This window comes from Pogoniulus pusillus, chromosome 10 (genome assembly GCF_015220805.1).
Source record: "Pogoniulus pusillus isolate bPogPus1 chromosome 10, bPogPus1.pri, whole genome shotgun sequence".
NCBI lineage: Eukaryota > Metazoa > Chordata > Aves > Piciformes > Lybiidae > Pogoniulus > Pogoniulus pusillus.
Genome location: NC_087273.1, coordinates 12462035 through 12484613, shown reverse-complemented (window position 1 = coordinate 12484613; position 22579 = coordinate 12462035). Strand labels below are relative to the sequence as shown.

General features: G+C 46.4%; 1 protein-coding gene and 1 long non-coding RNA gene across 8 annotated transcripts in view; both read right to left on the bottom strand.

The window, feature by feature from the left end:
* LOC135178991 (uncharacterized) overlaps window positions 1-3693 on the bottom strand; it is a 173111-nt gene extending 169418 nt beyond the window's left edge. The window contains exon 1 of the long non-coding RNA XR_010303819.1: window positions 3559-3693. This is a non-coding gene — a long non-coding RNA (uncharacterized LOC135178991). The remainder of the gene's footprint in view (window positions 1-3558) is intronic.
* An 8691-nt stretch (window positions 3694-12384) lies between these two features.
* SPRY1 (sprouty RTK signaling antagonist 1) overlaps window positions 12385-22579 on the bottom strand; it is a 29688-nt gene continuing 19493 nt past the window's right edge. For 2 of the 7 annotated variants that reach the window (XM_064149962.1, XM_064149959.1), the window contains one exon: window positions 16959-19201. In XM_064149962.1, coding sequence (XP_064006032.1) covers window positions 18184-19146 — 963 coding nt within the window. In that variant the 5' untranslated portion in view covers window positions 19147-19201 and the 3' untranslated portion in view covers window positions 16959-18183. Of the gene's footprint in view, window positions 13667-14446; window positions 14536-16958; window positions 19202-19685; window positions 20754-20802; window positions 20979-21029; window positions 21121-21736; window positions 21826-22579 lie in introns of those variants that run through there. The other 5 variants (XR_010303723.1, XM_064149958.1, XM_064149960.1 and 2 more) reach the window with 5 other exon arrangements.

The window sequence follows — 22579 nt, the reverse complement described above, 5'->3', positions numbered from 1 at the left end:
GATGAATATAAAACCCAAACCAAAACACAATTTGTTTTGCAGTTTATTAAAGGAAATGTTTTCATATAATTAATCATGGTCCACAAAGCTGCTTTATACAACGGCGTTTCTCCCTCCCCCCAGCATCCCACATGAGGCCTTAGCCGGACTAAAATTCTGCAAAGCCTTGCATTGTTCTCCCTGACACCGGATCAGCGAACACAAAAAAGCAACTGCCAGCTCAAAAGCAATCCGGTGATAGAGCCTGGTGCTATCTAATCAAGGGCAAAAGGTCACTTCCGAACAACTGGGCAATAAAAGATTATTTCCAGCCGCAGAACAGAAAGGCCCAGTGGTGGATGCTTGAAAGAGGGGGGTGGAAGGAGGGCAAAAGGGCTCCCGTCTGTGGGAGGAAGTGCATTGAATAAAGCCAGCAGACGGGAACCATCTGGCTTTGTGCGTGGTCTGTTCTTCAGAAGAGAGAGAAAAAGCCCCCTCAGCGGGGCCAGTGACTCTGTGCAATGATTCAAACTTTTCTTTTTCTCTTTTATTCCCCCCCCCCCCCCCCCGCTCCCCAGTTTAAAAGCAGTTTTCCCAGGCACCAAGGAAAAGGGAACTTTCCCAACAGGCGGACCTGTCTTATCAAGCGCCGGTTGCAAGACAGAGCCCACGTTTTAATTTGGTCCTGATAGATGGCTCTTATCAAAGAGCAAAGCCTATGGATAACCAGACAGGGCTTTTTCTGTTTGTTTTGTGTTTAAAGATGTCTTCAGAAGAAACCTCCCAGGGGCTGAGCACACCCCAGCTCCTGAGCTGCTCACCACACTGGGGTTTGCTCACATTTTTGAACAGCAAATGGCTTTTCCAGCACTATCACCTTTATTATGTACACTTCATGCGTTTCCCCCCTTCCTCTCGCTCTCCACTTGTTATATGGCCTCATTTGAATGAAAGCAACAAAATAAAAGGGCCAGATCACATTCAGTACAGTTGCCATGGCCTGTGGGAGGGCAGAATTGCAAACATTTCAGTACAAATGGTACAATCCCTCCTCCCTCCCTTCAGCCCTGCAGTTGTCCTACATGTCCTCACTTTCCCTCGCTACGTGGTTCGCACCAGAGGCCCTTGGCACTAGGCGGCGAAGAGCTGAGCCTATTCAAGCTCCCAGACACCTCCTCCACTCACTAGTGAATTAACTTTAAGCATGCAAATCACACAAATCCAGAATTCACAGGAGAGGAAGTCAGGAGGGTTCCCAGTGCTCTGGGAAATATTTTTCCTTTCGGGAAGGGAAAGGGGGGAAGGGGGGGGTCATTGCACTCTTCTTTACAGCTCTCTGCAGGTCACTCTGGCTCATCTCAAAGAAAGTTTAGTTCAGAGGCTCAGCTTGACATTCATTGGTTTCTAAATCTGAATCTCCTGAGCAATTGTCACAGCAAGCCCCAAGGATTGGGGCCTAAGCAAATAGCCATCAACTAATGCTGCTGTAGTAGGGGGAAACAAAGCAGTTAAATGTCCAGTTTATCGGCAGAAAACAACAACTGAGCCTTTGTCCTAACAGGCCACATTGGGAAACAGTTTGGCAGGGCTCACCTGCACAAGAAACCAAAGCATCTGAGAAGCACCAACACAACATTTGAGAGGGATCCTTGAAGACATTGGATATATTCCTTGTGTTGATCTTCTGTGATGTCACCTTGAAAAAAGGCAGACCAGCTCAAGAGTTCTGAGCACACCTGACACAGCCTCACACCTGAGGGGATTTGGTTTAAAAAGAACAACAAACGAAAAAGGAAAGAAATATTATGAAGCCCAAAAAGCAAGAGTTAAAACTGAGAGAAACAACAAGCAGGTCCTCTACCACTGCCTACTTAATATAGGACAGAAAAAACACCCAAAATGCTACCCAACAGCAGTTTGACCAAATGATCAAACCCAAGACTGCAACAGCTGCAGTATTTATTCTCTACAGCTCTGCAAAGCCAAGGAACCATGCAAGGACAGCAGTGTTTCTGCTAGAGCCTCAACAGAAGCCTAGACATCAAACAGATGTGGAAATGCAGCATATAATTTGGAGACACAAAGGAAAATCATGGAATTGTAATGGATCGCTATAAAGTGTGTGTGTGGGGGGGGAAATACCACAACGTTTCTCCCACTGCTCCTTACTACTTTTTTTTTCCCCCACTGAGTACTGATCTGTTTTTACCCAGCTAAGGGTTTCCTATCAGCCACAGACATTTTTTGCTAAGAACTTTTAAACATCCAGGTGGTGTTGAAAAAAAAAAGCACAAGCTAAGGACTTCCCCACCACATTCTCTATCTCCTTAAGGACTGAACAGAAAGAAAAATCCCAGTCCTGTTACACAGAGCAATGTGTAAATAATTCTTATAGCATGCATGGAAACTGCACCCTGCCCACTCTGCAGACTCAGAGGGAAAACAACCTGAAGGTAGGGGGGGAAAAAAAAGAAAGAAAAAAATGTAACCAGGTGAGCCTCAGATTAAGACTGCACTGCTTTAACAGCCCCTTTCAACACTTCAGAAAGTGAAAACACTTCTTGGAACAGAAAAGTTCTGTGCAAGGAAGAGATACCTAAGAAAATGTGTCCACAGAGCACAGCCAGGTTACAGACAAGTCAAGGCTAGATGATGAGGTTATCGTCAGGAAGATCACGGGCCCAAGCTCCTGGGTCACAACCTACATCAGCAACTTACAGACAGCTTTTAACAAGAAGCCAACAGAGCCTTTCCTGGAGTACCCTGCAAGGAAATTTCATCCAGAAGGAGCCCTCCAACGCCCAGCACCACAATATTCATATTCTAGTCACAACAGAGGCATCTTCACTGCAGTGGAGGCAGTTTCTACTCCCGTGTACCATGACTGACAACCTAGAGACCCACAGTTATTTTGGAGCTACAGTGGCAGTCATTGAGGACAGATCATGCCCCACTAGCCCTATGCTAAGCAGCCACCCTGGTTTCCACTTCACTTAGCATTAATTACAAGCCTCTTTCTTGGATAGTTTGGCAGCTTTGTGGTTCAAGGGGGAGAGGGGGGAGGGGAAAATAGCTCTCATCCTATTAAGTGTAGCCCAGCAACCAAAAAACTCTGAAAGATAGGAAACCCTTCTCAGCATGAACAAACAGCAGAGTTGCACTTGAAAATACAAGTTTTAATTGCAAGTGGCATTTCCAAGCTACCCTGCTCCTGGGGCCACCTTGATGGAGGCAAGGCATGCTAGCAGACGGCTAATACCCTCAGACAAACAGCTTCCCATTGCCAGCCACACACAGGGCTTGTAAGGTTTTAAGCACGCACCATTTGTATCACAAAAGCCACTCAAAGGCCCTGTGCTGGACAAGGCTCATCTCTAGTTAGGCACCCAACGAACAATGAGCACGGGGTAAGTACCTTGATCTGCTCTCTCTGGCAGGCTGAGAACAAGCCGGCTGCGGAGAGCAGATGTTGGAAGTCAGGTACAGAAAACCCGGAGCTCAGCCGCAGACCACAGGCCGGTTTGTCACCGACACGCTTCCCAAAGAGCAGCACCCGGCACGGACGCCAGAAGTACATACCGCAGCACGCCGGCACAGGAGCGGGAGGCGGGAGGCACTCGGGATCCCAGCACACCTCGCCGGGTTTGAAGCTGCAAGTCTTAGGGCAGGCCTGAAGGAGCTCGATGCGGAGCAGGAGCTGCATCAAGAGCGAGGCTCTCCAATACCCCTACATATGTGAGCAGAGCTCTGGGCCTGGGTGTCCCCTCAGCTGTGGCATATCTGCCCCAATCATTTCGTGACGCAACACAGCTGCTGCCAGGCAGCTGAAGTCAATTTATCACAAGGGCCTCAGGTTACTCACAGCTTTCAGGGCAGAACTTTTTCAGTTTCCCCTGAATTTACAGCTCCTGGAGCATTAGTCTACCATAGAATGGTTTAGGTATGTGGTGGAGGGTTGCAAAGCCCTCTTGCAAAGACCTCAAAGATCATCCAGTTCCAACTCCCTGCCATAGGCAGTGACACCTCCCTTCCCAGAGAGAGTGACTGGCATTGGAATGGGCTGCCCAGGGAGGTGGTGGAGGCACCGTCCCTGGAGGTGCTCAAGCAAAGCCTGGCTGAGGCACTTAGTGCCATGGTCTAGTTGACTGGATAGGGCTGGGGGATAGGTTGGACTGGATGATCTTGGAGGTCTCTTCCAACCTGCTTGATTCTATGATTCTAAGGCCTCATCCAACCTGGCCTTGAACACCTCCAGGGAGGGAGCAGCCACAACCGCCCTGGGCAACCTGTGCCAGTGTCTTACCGCTCTCACTGTGAAGAACTTCTTCATACCATCCAGTTTAAACCCCTTATTCCTCATACTGTCATTACAATGCCTTCTACATAGTCCCTCCCCAGCCCTCCTGTAGGCCACCTCAGATACTGGAGGGCTGTCAGTATCCTAACTTGCTTAGCCAGCAACCCCCTCCCACACTATTCTGTCTCACTGATGCGAGGTCCTTTAGGTTTGTAACCTGAGGGAAATATATCCCAGTAATCTGCTGTGCAGATTAGGCATGCAATCAGGATTTCTTACATCCAGTTGTAAATCATAGGGTTTCCTGCCTGGGCCCAGATAAGATTAGAACCCCTAGGCTATGCACCGGCTGACAATATCAAGTCCTTTTGTTAAGGAAATGCTTGCAGATGACTAAGAGCTTTCATCTGCCTCCCTTTGCCAGGTAGCATCACCTCTGTAGGCCTGGACTGAACTGAAGCTACTATAGACAAGCTACTAGAAAGTGTTTCTCCCCATAAAACTTGAAGCTGAGACTCTTTAGACAACAAATGCCGCCAGGAGCCTGGCTAAGGGACACAGTTCTTCATTACCCAGGGGTACAAGAGCACACACATACAGGTAGGGACAGGGAGCCCAAATACATCCACCACCAGGGATGGGATACGGAGGAGATAGAACAAGAACCACATCATAGAACTGATAGGTTAGAAAAGACCTTTAAGACCATCAAGTCAAACTGTTAATGAACTGCCAAGTCCAGCACTAAGCCATGTCTCCCAGCACTACATCTACAGCTGTTTTAAATACCTCCAGGGATGGTGATTCCACCACTTCCCTGGGCAGCCTCTTCCAATGCTTAACATCCGTCCATCTGGGAAGAAGAATGAACCAGGTTCAAGGATAATGCCACAGAGGCATCAAGGAAAGACCAAGCTGGGCAAGAAGAAGGATTCAGGTCGTAATGTTGTCCAGCTCATCCATTGTTTCGTTGCTGTTGTTGCCCACTTCTATCTTTAGTCCTTACTATGTTGTAACTGGGTTTGCCTCTGTGGGATGCTTACCGCCATAGCTGCAGGCTTCCTCCAGCACGCTGCAGGCATGAAACTGAAAACTCTGATGTCATGTCTCGTAACCCATCAAAAAGTGCCTCGTTCAGAGAGATCAGATGAGATCATTAGAAGTTTCACTGTTCTCTTTTTTTGGCATACCACCTACTTATCAGGGAGGCATTATGAAAAGGTTACGTAAAATCAAAACAAAATTGTCAGACATTCCTCTGCCCATCATTTCTTTTGGCAAATCTACACCCTCTGAAAAACATGATGGAGGCATCACTTGCTGCAGCAGAACATCACGTACGAGCAAAGCTGACAAGCAGAACAGCCTGCCCAAATGTGCTGGGGAGATTTTAGATGTAGGAGAGGAAAAACTTTGTTTCGTGCTGAGTGCATAAGCAAATATCCCCACGTATCATCTCTGTGACCACAGAATGCAAAGGCAGGAGGAAAGAGTTATCTATCATACAGTTCATGTCATGGGAGATATTTTTATCATGAATTGTGTTTTACAGAAATGCTCCAGAAGAGACAGAGAGACCCTTTGCCAGCACGTCTCAGTGAAAGTCAGAAAGCAAGCCAGAGGAAGAGATATATTCTTTTAAAAGGCAAGAAAAGGACCTCACTGAGTTTAAGTGACCGCAAGTGGGATTCACCTCACTTCAATCCAGCAGCACCCTTCAGGCCAGACCAGAGGTTCATTTGGCAGACAGTCACTGGCAGTGGCAATGCTTGTGGCAGGGGAGAACACTTGAGCCTCGTTCAGCTGCATGGGTTTGACTTTTCTTTTGATTAAAACCTAAGCTTAGGCTCTCAGCTCACTCTGCAATATTCTCATTAAGCTGGGTAACACGAACAGAAGAGCTGGTCCAGTTAAGAGGCACCAGCCCAACTCATGTACTCTTACCTTAAGTTATAAGTGAAAAATACATGTTTTATCTCAGCCATTCTAAGTCAACTACTGTGCTGAAAAATGCTGATCACCAGCATTGTCCCCTGCTAGGAAAAGGTAGGAGAGCTGCTGCTTGGAAAAATCAAAGGTATTTATAACAGGAACAAATGCCTGTTAGAGAAGTAAAACTACAATGATGTTGAGTTCCAGGTGGACAAGAATTGGGGGGGAAAGGGTTATAATTAAGTTCTCTTGATGTACAGAAATGGTCCTTCTTGAACAAACATACAACATAAAATCAGTTCTCTTCCCACTGGTGTAATTAGCTGCAATGCGACTTCAAAAGTGAATTTTCAGAGTATTCAGTTTTTAAAACTTGAAGTGTGAAGCATTTAAGTAGATTTTAAAAATGCAGCCAAGTGCTTCTCTTCATTCACACCCTGGAACCATTCCACTCCCGGCTCTTCTCCCACCTGTGTGGCTCTTATACATCAGAGTCAGCACTCAGCTTCATCTTGGCCATTTCAAGTTATCAATTAAAGGCAAAATGGACTTCAAAGGTTGATATTTTAAAGCAAACAACCCTGTAGTTAGTTTCTGAAATGCACAAGTAGGAATCAATTTAACTTGATTTTCAGAAATTTTGAGATTGCATAATTCAGAGAACAAAGTCAAATATTAGGCTACAGACTCGTGAGCTTCACTTCAGGCTCCCAGCCCACAGGATCCATTAAGCTGAATTCACAGCCAGACCCAATACACTTGTTTCTCTGTTCCATGTGGAGCTGTTGAACCTGCAAAGTGCAGTTTTCTTCTCTCAGGTGTACAAACACAGACTAGTTTGTGTCACCTGCACATACTCACATGTCTGTGAGTGTAGAATCAGGAGCTCCTGGACTCTTTGGTGTAAATTCAATCTGAAAGAGGAAGAAAATAAATGATAGATGGGCATCCTCCTCCTTTGGCTGGAATTTCCCTTACCTGTACTGGGGAGGCAATGTTTCCACATTTACTGGGCTGTGCTAAAAGTTAACATTGTGACTTTTAGATTTGAACCTCACAGAAGAACCTCCCAGCTCTCAGAGGGGGAGATCAGATATGTTAGGACTTCCACAAAGTTTAGCAACAGGTGCATAGTTACCTTTCAAAGGAAGAGATCTGCAAAGCCCAGGGCACATTTGGACACCTGAAGGAGGTGTGTGGAGGTGATGGACACATAGCTGGGAAGGTCTCTAACAGCACCGGGAGCACAGAAGTATGGCAGCCTGGTCTCTGAAGCTGCAGCCTGGTCACTCGGAGCTAATTCTGCTTCCACTCTGGAGAACAGAACTGAATAAACCAGGAAACCAAGTGAAGGCACATAGGAGGTGCTTACACTGCTAGAAAATTAAGAAGAGAACAAGAGCCTCGATTTTAGGTCGTATAAAGTGCTTGTAAATGTAAATGACATGTAAATGCATCTAGTGCTACAGCAGCTCACCTTTACCTAACACGAAGGAACTTAAGAGCTTAAGTGTTAGGAACTTAAGAGCAGTAGTAACAAAAGCCAAAATTATTGAGCCTCTGCTAAAATGCATTGTGGTTTTTCCAAAGCAAGGACAATGTTTTCATGGCTGTCTCCTGTAATTTCCTAAATTATCTGCAAGGAAACCGGAGAAAGGAAGAAACAATCACAATTCCATAACAAACTGCCAGGGAGGCAACTGTACAGCTTGCCTGTAAGACTCTGTTCAGAGTCTCTCTCCCTCCTCTTTGTCAGAGCTCCTGATGAAAATCAGCAGCAGAGGACATGGCCACCCACTCATCTTCTATAGAAGACCTACATTCAAAGCGTTGCAACTCTGCATTATTTTTCCGCTTCTGAGACAGTTTCTATTACAAGATTTACAGCCAAAAAGATATCACTGAAGTCACAGAAGTAAGAGGGGCAGCTGCAGCAGGGAAGAGAAACAGAAGTAGGTTATTGAGTCAGACAGTCTTTCCAAGTCTTGCAGATGGTGAGAACAAGAAGCAAAAGTCTTGTTCACAGTTAAAGCTAATGAAATTCTACAAGCCTCATGGGAAATTCAAAAACACAGGCATAAAGTGCAGAATTGCTTCTTGTCTTCATTTCTCTTTAAATTCTTTGCTTACATGGTCAAATGAGTGTGGATGGAGAGCATGGACAGAATTTCCTCAGGTGCTGCTAGACACGTCCCTTTTTTGGCTCGTCGCCCTATATCCATGTCTGTAGTCTCTGTAACCACCTACAAAGCTGGGTCTTCAGGCAGGGAAGTAAGAAAGGAGAGCAGATGCGTGCCTCAGCATCTGAGAGCACAGTTAGCACAGCACAGCAGCCCTAATGAACATGTGCTGCCTCCAGGTTTGGCACTGTGTGACATTTCCCCTGCCACCACAGTCAAGCACAAGAAGTCCCTTCTCCTTTCACCTGGCTCCCCTCTGTTTTGTCAGTCTCCAACATGACCAAGGGAGCAGCTTCTTGGGCCAGCGATCCCACCACCAGAATGGGCACTTGCTGAGAGAGAGATGAAAACAAAACCAGACGCTGCCTGGGGAAGACAAACATGGGAGAGAAGCTGAGCACAAGTATGATTTGCTAGCAGCTTCACCCACAGCAACAATTTGAATCGTGCTACTTGTATTGGCCAGGATTTACTGGAGTTGGTTTTACCATGGAGCATTTTCCCACCTCTCCTCCACTTTTTGCAGACATAAGGTTGGCCGATGCAGAATGCAAGTGGGCATTTACATACTGAGCAGCTGCATTATGTGTGTGCACGGATCCCTCCATCCTCAGGAAGTTTCCACTAGCTCTATATGCCCAGGGAGAAATCTCTGCCATCTACACGTTCAAAGGGTCCATTTTTATTTTTCTCATTTCTTTTTTCAAAACATTCCTCACAGTCTGCAATGTATAGACACAGCATTCACCTTTGAGAGCAGGTAATTCTTATTCTGATGTTTCTCTCTTCCCTGCCACCCACAAGGAGCCTGAGAATCCCAATTTAGACATTTTCTGTCTGCCCCAATCCAAATAACTATAATGATGCAAGAGCATCTTTTTTTTTTTTTTTCATCTCCTTCCAAGGTGTCCACAGCTCTCTATTAACAAGATAAGGTCAAACAACAGACACTTATATCTTTATGTGGTAAAACAAGCTTCTGTATTTAAGATAAACTTTACAGGACAGGTGGTTTGCTAGAATTGAATACACACAAGGAAACATTTAACTATCCCTACATAAACGTCAACAAGGTATGAGAAGCGTGCACCTAATAAAGGAGATAGAGGGTACAATAAAAAGGGGCCCTAAATCAAAGAGCAGGTTCACAACGTTAAACACTCACATACTGGTCTGATTGTCCAGACTTTGCAGCCTAGGCTTCAGCGCTGCTAGCAACTCAACCACTCTGCTGCCCTGCTCTTTTATACCTGGTCACTTTGGAGGTACGTTTGACCCACTACCATCATCACCTTGCGGGGGTTACGGCGGGGACTGCATCCACAGGACTGCTTGTGCAGCGCCTATACTGGGAGCTCGGTGTGTACTTCTACCTTTATCAGCTCTTTAAAAAAAAAGAAAAGAAAAGGAAAAAAAAACGCAGAGCAAACATTATCTATTGTTAATTACCTGTAAAGTAGGGCTTTTGCCACTTCCCCAGTTACTAAGAGCTCTGAAGTGAAACCTGAAAGAAGCCACCCATTGTTTTCAATTGTGCAAGAGCCAGGAGCAAATAGGGCTCAAATTGCAGCTCTGAAAGGCAACAGGAAATTGGCAGCCCGGTAATCTGCTCCCAACCATTCAGGGTAACAAAGGCTACATTCCTCCTCAAGTAGTCACCATTAGAAACCCAAGGCAGATCTATTTAGTAAGGCCCACAGAATAAATCTGTGGAAATAAAGAGTTTTAATTAGAAGGCCATAGGATATGGCTCTGGTTTCTAGCCCTGCAAGTAATATGTATTATTTAGGCTCTCACCTAGTTTCCCACATTTCCAAACTCTGACACACAGGGAGAGCAGAACCATTGCCATTTTCAATTATTATAAAATCACCAAAAGAGGAGAAACCCAAACCCTCCTAAGTGTGGAACCGTTCATTCCAGATGGATGGTACCGCACAGTGCGCTGTATCAGTAACATCTTCACCCAGCCCCCGTGTTAGGATCCTCTATTTCACCCCCTAAAAGCACTAACAGTGCCTGCATCCCATGTCAGCGAAACGCCTGCAAGCACACAGACGCTCTGCGGCATGTTACAACATAACCGACGACAGTAAACACGCTGCAGAAAGTGCTACAGTTTGAGGCACGAAGAGGCTTTCCCTCCCATCCATCCATCTCGCCGTGCGGGAGAATGACTTGGTGAGGAAAAGGCCACGCTGCAGGTCAGAGACTCCTGGTTGTGCCGGTGCCTCACAGCAGGGCTCCCCCACAGCCTCCGGCCTCACTTTTCCCAGCAGCAAAAGGGAAATGTTTTCATTTGAGCTGTTTTATCAGGCCTGGTTGATTAAAAAGATTTTAAGTCCAAGTGTAAAATGCTTTCTTTGAGCTGCTTGTTAAGGAGGTATTGCAGTTTTTGCCACCTGAACAGATGGAGCTATCCCAAATCCGGTTGCTTAGAGCTGTCGGCAGAAGCAGCAAATCAGACGAACACTTGCATGGGATGTTAGCTGCACCTGGCAGCAGTGATGGATGACCCTGCAACTGCCGGGGCAAGTGCTCCTGCTTCAACACAGGGCAAGAGACGGAAAGGAAGGCGAGGGGGTGGAACAAGCACATAGGCTCTAAAGGTCAAGATTTGAAAGCTCATACAAAAATCTCTATGGAGACTCCAGAAGGGTGTCTACCACTTGCTCCCAGAGAGACACTTGGACTATATGATGCAGCAGAAGTGATGCATTTTCCAACTATAATAGTGTTTCTCCACAAATTCTTGCAGGCCAGTAAACTCAAGACCAGACACCAGGTACTGCCCGACTTTGGCAACATTCATGCCCAGATCTAATCTCTGGACCAAATCAAAATAATGAGATCAAACTGTCCCATATTCCCCATCCTGACTAACTAGATTCATCCTCACCAGGATGCAGAGGGGATATGGCACACAGCAATGTATTAAACCAGCAAGAGCCTCAGTAGGAGCACAGAAGGCTCAGAGAGTCCAGAGCTGTAGCATGTTTCATCCAGGAGACCTGCATGCTACATAAAAGCAGACAGTTTTCTCTAAAAAGAGACTTGACTTGGATAAGAAATAAATGCTGCTGAAAATCAATACTGAGCAAGGGCAGCTAGGAGATCCTAGTACTGAAGAGAAGGTACTGTGCAATCTCCCACTGCCTGGGTTAGAGAAAGCCCCAGCACTTCTCCCTTCCTTCTAGACTACCAGTTCAGTCATTTTCCTTTTGAACTGTTCTTGTGATAAAAGGCACAGAGTGGAAAGCCTCAAATTGAACACCATACAAGAAACGATACTTTGGAGAGAACCTTTAGCAGGTCAGGTTCAACTGTTCCTCCTATTTACAATATGGAAGAGGAATCCTCACAGAACTGCAAGAGTTGTTAGCGATTTGGAAGCTGCAGCATGCTCCAGAAGATGAAGTTTCATCTGAAGTATCTGCTAAGCAGATATGGAATTTCAGTGTACGGTTAGGATATTGCAGCTGCTTCTCAGTTACTTTATCAACCAAGAACATCCCAATGCCAGACATTCATAAGTGGTATTAGCCAACCCAATTAATAAAACCAAAAACAGAGATAAAATCCTACCACTGCTATCAGCTCCATTCAGAACAGCTTGCAGTGGCCGTAAGCATGCTGTCGCCTGGCCAAGCTACTCACTGGTGTAAATCCATCAACTTCATTCAGAAGAAATATTCTGTGGTATAAGCCCAGTCATACTACAGTAGTGACCCTGAAGGGTCAGGCAGGATGTGAGTCCCATTGTGCTCCGTATTGCACAAACACAATGAGGTTCAGCCCTTTGGGGCAGAGCCTCTGCCCAGCGTTTGTGTCTTCTGACAATGTGTTCTGTAGGATATTTGTTTTCCAAGTGGGAGCACTGTACATGTATACAAACAGGGTGTGCATACAATTCACAAGAGGCAGGGCTACCAGGCATACCTTTCTCCAAGGACTACAACACATGCAGGTTTCTTTGCTTTAGGAAAAACAATAAAAAAGGAGCAATTCACAGCAAGTGAAGGTAGCTGATTTTGGAATATGCACAACCAGGTCTTTCCACTGGAAGTACAACCATTTCTCTTCCTTCTACGTGCATACGTCAGGAGCATTGGAAGGTTTGGGGGATTTTTGTTGTTGTTGTTGTTTTTAAAACTAAAACCCAAAGTTCCTCAGTAAGACTTGTTTCTCCCAATATACTTAAACCCAAGAAATAAGATCATGTATAGTCTGCAGGACATCTGCCCTGTGTTTGTACTTATTAGCGAGCAAACGTGGAAGTATCTCACCTCAACACACCTTCAGGAGAAGTGGGAGTAGCAGCTACAAGCCTTAGACTAAGGAAAAAATACTGTGCTGCTTTTCTTAAACACAAATATAAACTGAGCAGGAAATACCAATGCAGGAGTAACAATTCATGTCAGCTGTGGTGGCCACTACATTCAGATCCCCCTTCTAGCCTTTGGATTTAACCCCACAGCCACCAACCACAGTATCAAACCGAATACAGGTACAGAGCCACAGCAAGCTGTTCCCCATCACAACGACATGGGAACTCATCAGTACCCACACACCTGAAAGCCAAAGCTCATTTCAAAGCACACACATGTGTGCAGGCTCAGAAAATGCAGCTGAAGAGTTTAATAGACACACACGTGGGGCCTTGTGCCTCCTTCAAATGCTTGGCAAGGGTCTAGGCTTTTGCACTGTGGCTGGTGGTGGGGATGGGCACTGCAAGAGCACTGCACTTGGCATAAGGAGTATTCATAGTGCAAGAGAGTACAAACAGCCTGAGTAACTGTGCAGGGGGTTTTAAAGACTGAGGCAGCATCAGAAAGTTGATTGTGAGCCATGTTTGCTGCTCACCTCACTGACCGTCCTTATAACCCTAGTCAGTCCCAGGTACTGGTGGCAGCCCAGGTCCACACTCTAATATGGAAGCAGGACATGCTGAAGGAAACTTTCTGGGCAGCATTTAGTTGTTTTTAATAGACCCTTCCAAAAAGTACAAAGCATGGTAACACAGGCTCCACTTGACCAGTAGATGCTACTCCTTGGCTACTCCTGTAAATGAAAGAAAGGTGTAAATCCACCACAGTGAGGAATACAGATGATTAAGAGCTGCCCTAAAAGCAACTTGCTTGCTGATAAAGACTAACCAGAACAAGACTTCTGTGATGCACACACTGTGTAAGGCTGGAAAATCTAGCTGTGTGACAGCTGAACAAAATTTTATTCCAGGTTGTTTGAAGCATCACCTTGACTGACACAAATGCTCCAGCTGGAAGAAAGCCAACAATTAATCAGGATTCCTTAGAATTTGGAGGTAATTTTAGCAGAACAAGAACTACAGAAGTATCAGTGAGTCCTGAACATTCCTCCAGGTCAGAAATCTATTACTTCATATAAGTCCATTAAAACACTTCATCTAGCCCTTTTAATCCCTCTTAACAGATTTGCTTTATCACAGACAGAGGGGCTAATCCTCTCCCACCTGTCTTTATAATATGGAACCATAAACATGAGCAAGTACTTTTCATTTGTTAAGCATTATCCCCCTTCGGATAACACTATCATCCATACTAGCATTAGTGTCATGAAGCTGTCTCCCCAGCTCTTCCAAATTCTTACCCCAGCAAAGAACATGAAAACTTATTTACCATCCATCTGCAGAATTCAGTCCTTACCACGAGTGTCAAGACACTAAGCAAAGCAGGATTTGAACTCCAGCTTGCTGGAGGGATGTCCCTTTTTCCTTCATCCCAGCCCTTCTGTGACACGCTTCAGGACTCCGCTGTGGCTAACCAGATGGCAGGGCTGCTCAAATCCATCCCCAACCCACACAACTAGGTTAGTAGGTCAGATGAACTTATCACCTAATTACATGATCATTTTATACAGAGTTCTCTTTACTTCTCAAAAGAAGACCTCAGGGCTATCTGGAAATGGCTAAGAAATAACTTTCATGATCTACATTGCAATGGACCTCTGACACTCCAGCAGTCTGCAAGCCCGTAGAAAGTAACCTGGATAGCCCACAGGCAAATTTGGGGTTGCATACCTGAAATCTGCACTGGTTTCCTGATTGCCTTTAGCAACCCCCTTAACAACAAAATACAGGATCTCCTGATGGCCATTCCAGTTGCTGTACTGAAAAAAAAAAGAACAGATTATAAGAACTCACCATTTAAGGCAGGTTCTAAATAATTTTTGTCTCTTCAGGCTGCAGAGGCTCCATACATCTGCCAGTCTGGTTGGGTTTTTTTCTCACTAGTAAGACATTGACTCACTCTCACGCAATCCTATGTGATCCTACACCACAAAATCTGTCTGCCTGAGAGAAGTCAAAGGCATTTCTATAGCATAAGGCAATGACCCCACATTCCAGAGGACCTGAAAGTGAACTTGAATCTATAGATGTAGGTTAATTACAGCTATAACATCCAGCCCAAGGGAAAAAAACCCTATTATTCTTATTGCTTCAACACTGCTTTCTCCAGCTAACACCTAGCAATTAGAACACCATGTAAGACAGAGAAGGAACTGTTGTCTGCTTATTGCTGTCTATGTCAAAGTCAAAATTTCCTCCTAAGCAACTGAAACATTAAGTTCATAGAATCATAGAATGTTTTAGGTTGGAAGAGACCTCAAAAACCATTTACTTCCAAACCTCTGCCACAGGCAGGACACCTTCCACTAGACCACGTTGCTCAAAGCCACATCCAACCTGAGCTTGAGCACTTCCAGTTATTGCCAAGGTTCAGTTAGTAAAGGGAGCCCCATCTAGGCCTGGGCTTGGTTACTGCCAAAAAAAGCTCAGGTAGCAGAGCATTAGTTGGTGTAACTAACTAGAGCATGGAAACCTAATCTTTTTCCAAGAAAGTCTGAAACAGTGCTGTGATGTAGCTCATGATGTAAGATAGGTATCAAACAAGGGTCCATGTAGGTCCTTTGGGCTCTCTTCTCTTCCACTAGGACTCAAACAAAACCCAACCTCCACCTAATTCGACTGAAAAAGAGCAAGGCAGAGGTAAGCAGTGTTAACACTTGCAGAGGAATAACATCCTTCTTGCACGCTTACTGCACAGAGCTGGATGGCATCCAGTCATGAAAAGGCAGTTGGCTGGGCATTCCGAGTGTCAGTACAGCCTTTTAGAATGCTCTTGTCTGACCAGCAGACTGTTTGACAAGGATTCTATTGTCTCCCAAAGGATGTCTGCAGCTGTCACTGTTAAGAAAAATATCAGTGATAGGAAAGCAGTGCTCAGAAATGCTCCTCAGAAACATTCTCTTCTTGGCTTTGCTTCATCTCCTGAAGACTCAGTCTTGGAAAGCAGGCTTCATACAAACACACTGCTGCTCCACAAACTTCCCAGCCCATTGACTTTTTCATGCTAGGCTAGGAGAGCAGCATCCCCACTGCACACTGCAAAGCAACTGGTTTCCTGGATGTATCCAAACGATGATTTCATTTTATACCTTACAGAATTCATCTGTGCCATTTAATAAAGAACACAAATTTTCACAGTCAACTCATTATATGCTACTGGATAAGCTCTGACAGATTTCACTACAAAAGCCAAGCGCATTCAGATCATCAATGTGCTGTGAATCAGAACAGCTTGAAGATTGCAATTCAAAGCAGCAGGATTTCAAAATGCAAAATATGACTTATTTGTCCAGTTATGCCTGTGGTCTTAAAGTGGAGTTTCTCTAGCACTTACTCTGAGTGCCATGTGAAATTACATCAATTTAACAAACTTTTTACTTTAGGAGAATTGTGATGATAGCCTTGACCCACACGAACAGAAGAATGAGGTTTCCCCATTCACTCTCAATGAAAAGCTTTTCTGTTGGATATGTGTTAAATGGCCACAAGTCGTTGTGACACTTAGGTCAGCCTTAAGAGCCTCTAAATTAAAGATGAAGATGGATGCAGCTGACACATTGGAAAATGTATAGCAGAGGAACCCAACAAGGCATAGACATAGGCACAAATACAAATTCCCACATTCCAAAGATAGCAAACTACAGCAAAAAAAAAGTAGTTGGGTTTTCGGGCTGTTTTTTGTTGTTGTTGTCTTTTTTTTTCCCCTCCTTGGTTGTTTTTGTTTGTTTAATCCTGCCTCGTGCTTTTTTTCAATTGAGATTTGAGCTTGGTGAACACATTGCTTCAGCTGATGTACAATTTAACCAGCCAAGAAGCGCTGCAGAGGAAAATTTAAGTCTCAATTTTGTATTCTTCAGGAAACAAAATACATTGCAGATAGGGTTTTCTCCTCCACGACTCTACTACCAAATGCTTTGGTAAATAAATAGGGCCCACACTTCTTGGCACCATTAAGCAGAGTGTATACATTCAATCATATCAAATATCTCATAGCAAAAACTGACCTGATACATAGTTAGCAAACTCCAGATGAAGTAAACTAGAGCACAGACTAGTGGTTCTGAAGTATCAGTAGGAGGTTATTCACAACCTGATAGACCACAGGGAGGAGAAACCCCTACAGACCAGCAATGTGCACACATAGCTCACAAGCTGTCATTGTAACAAAAGAACTCAAGAGCCATTTTCATTAATTAATATATTTTCTGCATTATAGTTAACATATGTACTTTCTTTGTGTCATCCTTACTTCGTTAAGTATTGATATTTTGTTATATTCAGACATGAGTACATTTTCAAAGTCTTTTGCAATAAATATCATAAAATAATAGAGATTCACATAATAAATATTCTTTACAATAAAAAAAGTTTTAACAGACTTTTGTCTTAAAAATAGTTGGGATTCAACTTTGTGTTTTATACATAAAATATACAAAAAAGGACCACAATTTGTGGCTAAGGCAATAAAACAGGGACAGAATAAAATTATAAAGTACAGAGCAGAGCTAAATTCACCAAAGGATCACAAGGAACATTAAGGATTCAAGAACTTTTAGGTGACTTAATGACACCTGAAGGCTGTTTGGATATATGAACACCACCAAATGTAATATCAACTGATACTGATAGGCTATAAAAACAGGAGGAGGGTGGAGTGAGCAATATCCTTCAAAGGTCTGACAGCAAAAGAAACAAATGAGGATGTCACAGCCACAGCGTCTCCAATGTGAAGATCTACATAGTGTAGCAAAAACTTAAGTTACACTGAAAACATATAAGAAAGAAAGGAGACAGGACAACTCTCATGACTGAGAATGCTCCAAAAGTTAAGACAAAAAGAAAGGAATGAGACAAAAAGGAGAAAAAAAAAAAGGCAAGCAGGCTGCTTATAGAAGAGTCAGGCCTTTCATTTGGTAAAGGCTTTATTTTACATCCCTCTCCAGAAAGAACACACAGAAAACATTTCACAATCCAGCTCAGTCATGAAAATTATTCTTCCTTGGTAGCCAGGGGGTTAAGGGGGAAAAAAATAAATTGCTGAGAATGAAAAACATCTTTGGGAAGATATTCACAGAGCAAGAAGCTTCCAGAGCCCAGTGAGCCCTCACTGTCTCTTTCAGGAGTGGTTCCATTACAAACTCAAAAGACCCTGCCCCAAGTGAGTGGCAGATGCAGGTACCAGGTCCACACTTACCAACGAGCAGCAACGACTATGTAAAATGCTCCATGCTCAGGCAAGTCAATGGGAAGAGGACAGCAAAGATGCAAAGGGAAGAGCTTGTGTATCGGAAGCTGGGGAGACAGAAAGTGAAAGAACAGGTCCCCCAAAAATAAGAGAGGAGGGGGAAAAAATTATCAGCTACAACCTGAAAAACTGCAGTTGGAGGAAGTAAACCTCCCTCCAAAAATCATGAGGGCTTGCCCTGACCCCGGGAGGGGCAGCTCTCCAGTTTGCAATAGACCGTGTTGGAGTTCTTGCATCGGCAACCTGGACGATTGACGCGGTCGTAACACCCTCGACAGAGTTTTAGGCATCCTTTTGCCGGAGGGTAGCAGAGCAAGCAAGGCAGGAACAAGGACATCACTCCCATGCACAGGTACCTAGAACAGCAGTGTGACTGGGAACAAGAGCAGGGATTATCCGCGTAAGAGTCCCCTTCATCGTCATTAGAACAGTGGTAGAAGATTCCTTTGACCAAACACATGCAGGTGCCGTACTCCACCATGCTCTCGGCGGAGCACAAGCACTGCCGGTTGCAGGCCAGGCAGGACGGGAGGGCCCTCGGGGCCGTGCACTCTCCGCACTTGCACTTCCCACACTGTTCGCAGATAAACTTGTGCTGCGTCAAGTCCTCTTTCAAAGGACCCTTCAGATCATCTACGATCAGAGAGGACTGCTTGGGCTGCGTCCGGATTGTCCGATCGGATCTGTGGCCCGAGCCCGGCCGGGATGGAGGTGACCGTCCCAGCAGACCCTGCTCCGAGGAAGCACTGCTGTTGCTCCCAGAGCTGGCCGCACTCCCCGTGCTGGTGGATCTGCTCAAGACGGGAGCCCTCACGTTATGCTGGTGGGCCACATGCCCCACGTGGCTGGGTCTGTGTTCGTAATTATTATTCACATTAATTGGTATAATTTCGTGAGTCCTTTCATGCTTCTCTTGCCTTGGTGCTGTCCGAGGAGCAGATTTCTTCACCACTGATGGACCTTCGGTGTATTCATTGCTGCCCCTGATCGCCTTGATCTGGTCCAGTGACAGGATGGTGGTCGGCTGGCTCTCTCTGTCATAGTCCAACCGCTGCCGGCTGTCCAAGGAGGGCTGCTGAATCACCACTAGTGAACCACCACTGCCATGTTGACTTTGGGGCTCCATCTGTAGTGATCTTTACTTCTGGCATTCAGTGGGAACCTGGCATGCATCTGAAATCCTACAAGAATAACAAGACAGCAGGTATAAATAAACACTACTTGTGTACATATACACACAGATACATAAGATCAAGGGCAAAACAAGAATAAGAGGCAGGATACTTTTTGAAAGCAGAAATGATATGGCAAACCACAAATTGCCCCAGCCACCTGGTATGGAGCTCTTTCAGCAAGGGATTACAGCAACACTGAGCAACTGGCCAAAGTCCAGTACTGGGGAAGAGTCTGGCTATGGCATCATAGATGAGGAATGCAAAGGAGACCCCATGCCATTAAATAAAAAATCAGAATATTAAGAATTCCCACTATTGACCTGTATGCGTACTTGGCAAGCCATGCAAAGTGCCTCTCCCTTGCTACTAAGCTCAGCGTCTAACTGGCAACAGCCGCTCTGAACACCCCCACAATGAAGCTGGAACAAAGCAAGGGCACCAGCAGGTTCATGTCCTGTGCGGCAGAATAAAGAACACACAAAATTCTCACTCTGCTGTCTGAATCTGCAGCATCAGAAAGCTCAACAGATTTGCTCGCTGGTACATTTGGAAAGGCTCCTTTTGAAGTGACTTATGAGCATGGCACAGCCTCGGACTTGGCACTGACAAGTGGCCATGACCTTTTCTGTAAGAAAGCAACTCAGCAGACCAATCTAACAAGCTCCTCATAAAAAATAAAGCAATGCTGCAAACAGCCCACCGTCAAGTATTTACCAACCACAGGATGAGGTGTGCAAGAAGCGGTAGAAAAGGCTAGAATGAGCCAAGTGCCAGACAAAGGTACCCAAGGCTTCACAAGAGCAGACGACACAAGAAAATCCAGCAAAAAACAACCTCAAAACACAAACCCATTTCCACAAGACAAGGCTGACTAAAAGCTTCTCAAATACGGAAATACAGCATCCTTCAGTCTGCCTTTTAAATCTGTTCATTGTTTTAATTCCTTTTCATTCCACCTCTCAACATGAGGATGGCAAAGCTGACTGCAGTGACAGTTCTGTACTGATCTAAAAATGCAGAAGAGCATCTATCTGCCACATTTACTCAGAGAGCCAAGAAAATAAACTGCTTTTCTCTACTGACAGTCAGCAAAAACCTCCTCTCATTCTCCTCAACATGTCATACATGCTTACCTGAAAAAAATAAAAAGTACTATCAAACATTTCCAAACCTCATCCAACTACCATGTAAGAAACAGCCTCTCTTGCCAACCCAAACCACAGCCAGCACAAAGCTGTTCCCACTCGAGAGAAAAAAGCACCAGTGGGGTGGAAGCCCAGGGATGGACAAGTGGCAGGAAAGGTTCTTCTAGCAGGTAGTCCACATCTTTGTCACTCTCACTGCTAATAAATGGAAAGCGCCGGCTTCTGCCAGCACACGCAATCTTTGTGCTTTTCCAGCAAAGATTTTGTTTGACATTTAATATCACCTGTGTGGGCTTAATGCTTTCGATTAAGGGGGAATAAAAGAAAAAAAAATCCAAGCCCGAACACGCTCACTTCTCATTCACCGCACAGAACAAGCTGCCTTCCTTACAAGCGCTGAATACAAATGCACCACGGACCAAGGGTGAATGGATGTGAAAAGAGAAAGATTTACAGCTGTACCAGGCGGGAGCTGGGCTCCCCGGGGGATGAAAAATAATATCCCAAGAAAATGTGAAAGACATCCAGTGCCATCTTTGGGGGGAGAGCGCAACATCAACACGGAGAGCAGACTGACACGACCAGCTGCAGACCGGAGAGAGTGCGGCACCGTCGAACAGCCCCTGCAAAGCAGTTTGAAGCTGGTTCACTCCCCCTGCCTCCCCCGAAAGTAAAATAAAATAACATACAGCAGAGACGGCGAGACCTCATCTTTCTGCACCCGGCGCAGGCATAGCCCAAGGTGTCAGCGCTGCCTCCCCACACCTCAGCGATCCCCTCCTTTCCCCACACCCGCTGGACACGCCGCCAGCCACCCCCACCGAGTCCTTCCTCCCCGCTTCAATCCGTTCCCCGCCCCGAGCAGCCCCAGCGCGGTGGCCTCTGCGCCCGGAGCGGGGCCAGGCGCGGAGCGGGGCACGAAGCTGACGAAGAGGAAGGAAGAGGAGGGGAAAAAAAAGTTATGAATGAAAACAAGGGCTTTTTTTTTTCCCCACTTCTCCCCGACTCGCAAGGGGAGGGCAGAGCCCGCGGCCGGCGCTGCCTCCGGAGGGCGGACTCACCGGCATTTAAAGCGGCAGCGCCTGGCCCCACCGGCCACTGCAGCGCCGGGGATTCCCCGCCGCCGCGGCAAGCCCCGCGGCCCCCTGTGGTAGCCCTACCCCAGTGAATAAGGCGTTTGGCTTGGTTTGGTGGTGGTGGTGGTTTTTACGTTTAGTTTGTTTTTTCTTTCCCCGTGGCTTCGCTCGCTTCCAGCCCCTGGCCGTGCCCTCACAGCGGCAGAGCGGGTGGCGGTGGCGGGAGCGGTGCCCCCGGCAGCACCTGCTCGCCGCTGTCGGGCCGCTGCTGCTCCCGACTCGGTTCCAGTGTGAAAAGCACGACGAGTTCCCCAACTTACCTGTTTCCGAAGGGTCACCAGTGACGGGTAATCCACTCTGCGGAGGGCCGCGGCTCGGCGGCGCAGGAGGCTGCAGCCCCGGCTCCTCGCCCTCCCAGCCCCGCGGGGTTGGGGGGGAAGCAGGCGGGCTGCGCTCCTCGTCTCTGCAAAGCCCTTGGCAGATCTTCCACGTCCTACTCGGCGAGCGGAGGAGAATCCAGCTCTGCTGCTCTCCTCAGCCCTTCTCTCTCGGGAGTCAGCATGCAGCGGGCCGCCGGCCCTTCGTTCCTTCCTCCGCGGAGCCAGACCCCGCCGTGCCTGCGGGATGCCGAGGGAACGACCGCTGCTCTTCGGCGGCGAGTGTCTGGGTCCGGAGGTGACGGGGGACAAATAAAGCCTTTTCTACAAACGGTTTTGTATCTCGATTTAGCGTTAAGGCTGCTGCAGGCTGCCGCAGGATCAGGATCTGCAGCGCGGGGCTTCACTTCTGAAGGTCTCCAAGAAGAGGCGAGGAAGGCGAAGCTCCTGCTCGGGTTGTTTCCCTCCTCTGATGGGAGCAGTCCCGGGCGATCCCTCCACGATGGGCTGGGGGGGGTGGGGAAAAAGGGGGGGGCCGGGGAGAGGGGGGGGCGGTGAGTGCACAGCGGGGGTCCTGGGTCCGGCGCTGGGTTTCACCGCGTGGTCCTTGCTGCAAGTCCCTTCTGGCAACGTGCAACCACAACCCCTAGTGCAAGAGAGTTTTGGTTGTTGAAAGAAATCACGAAGAGGCACTTGCTTTCGCGGCGCACCTCAGCAATCTGCAAACGAAGCTGGAAGCTGAGTGTAATGGCTCTGCGAGCTCTCTGCGAACTGCCATGTGCTTGC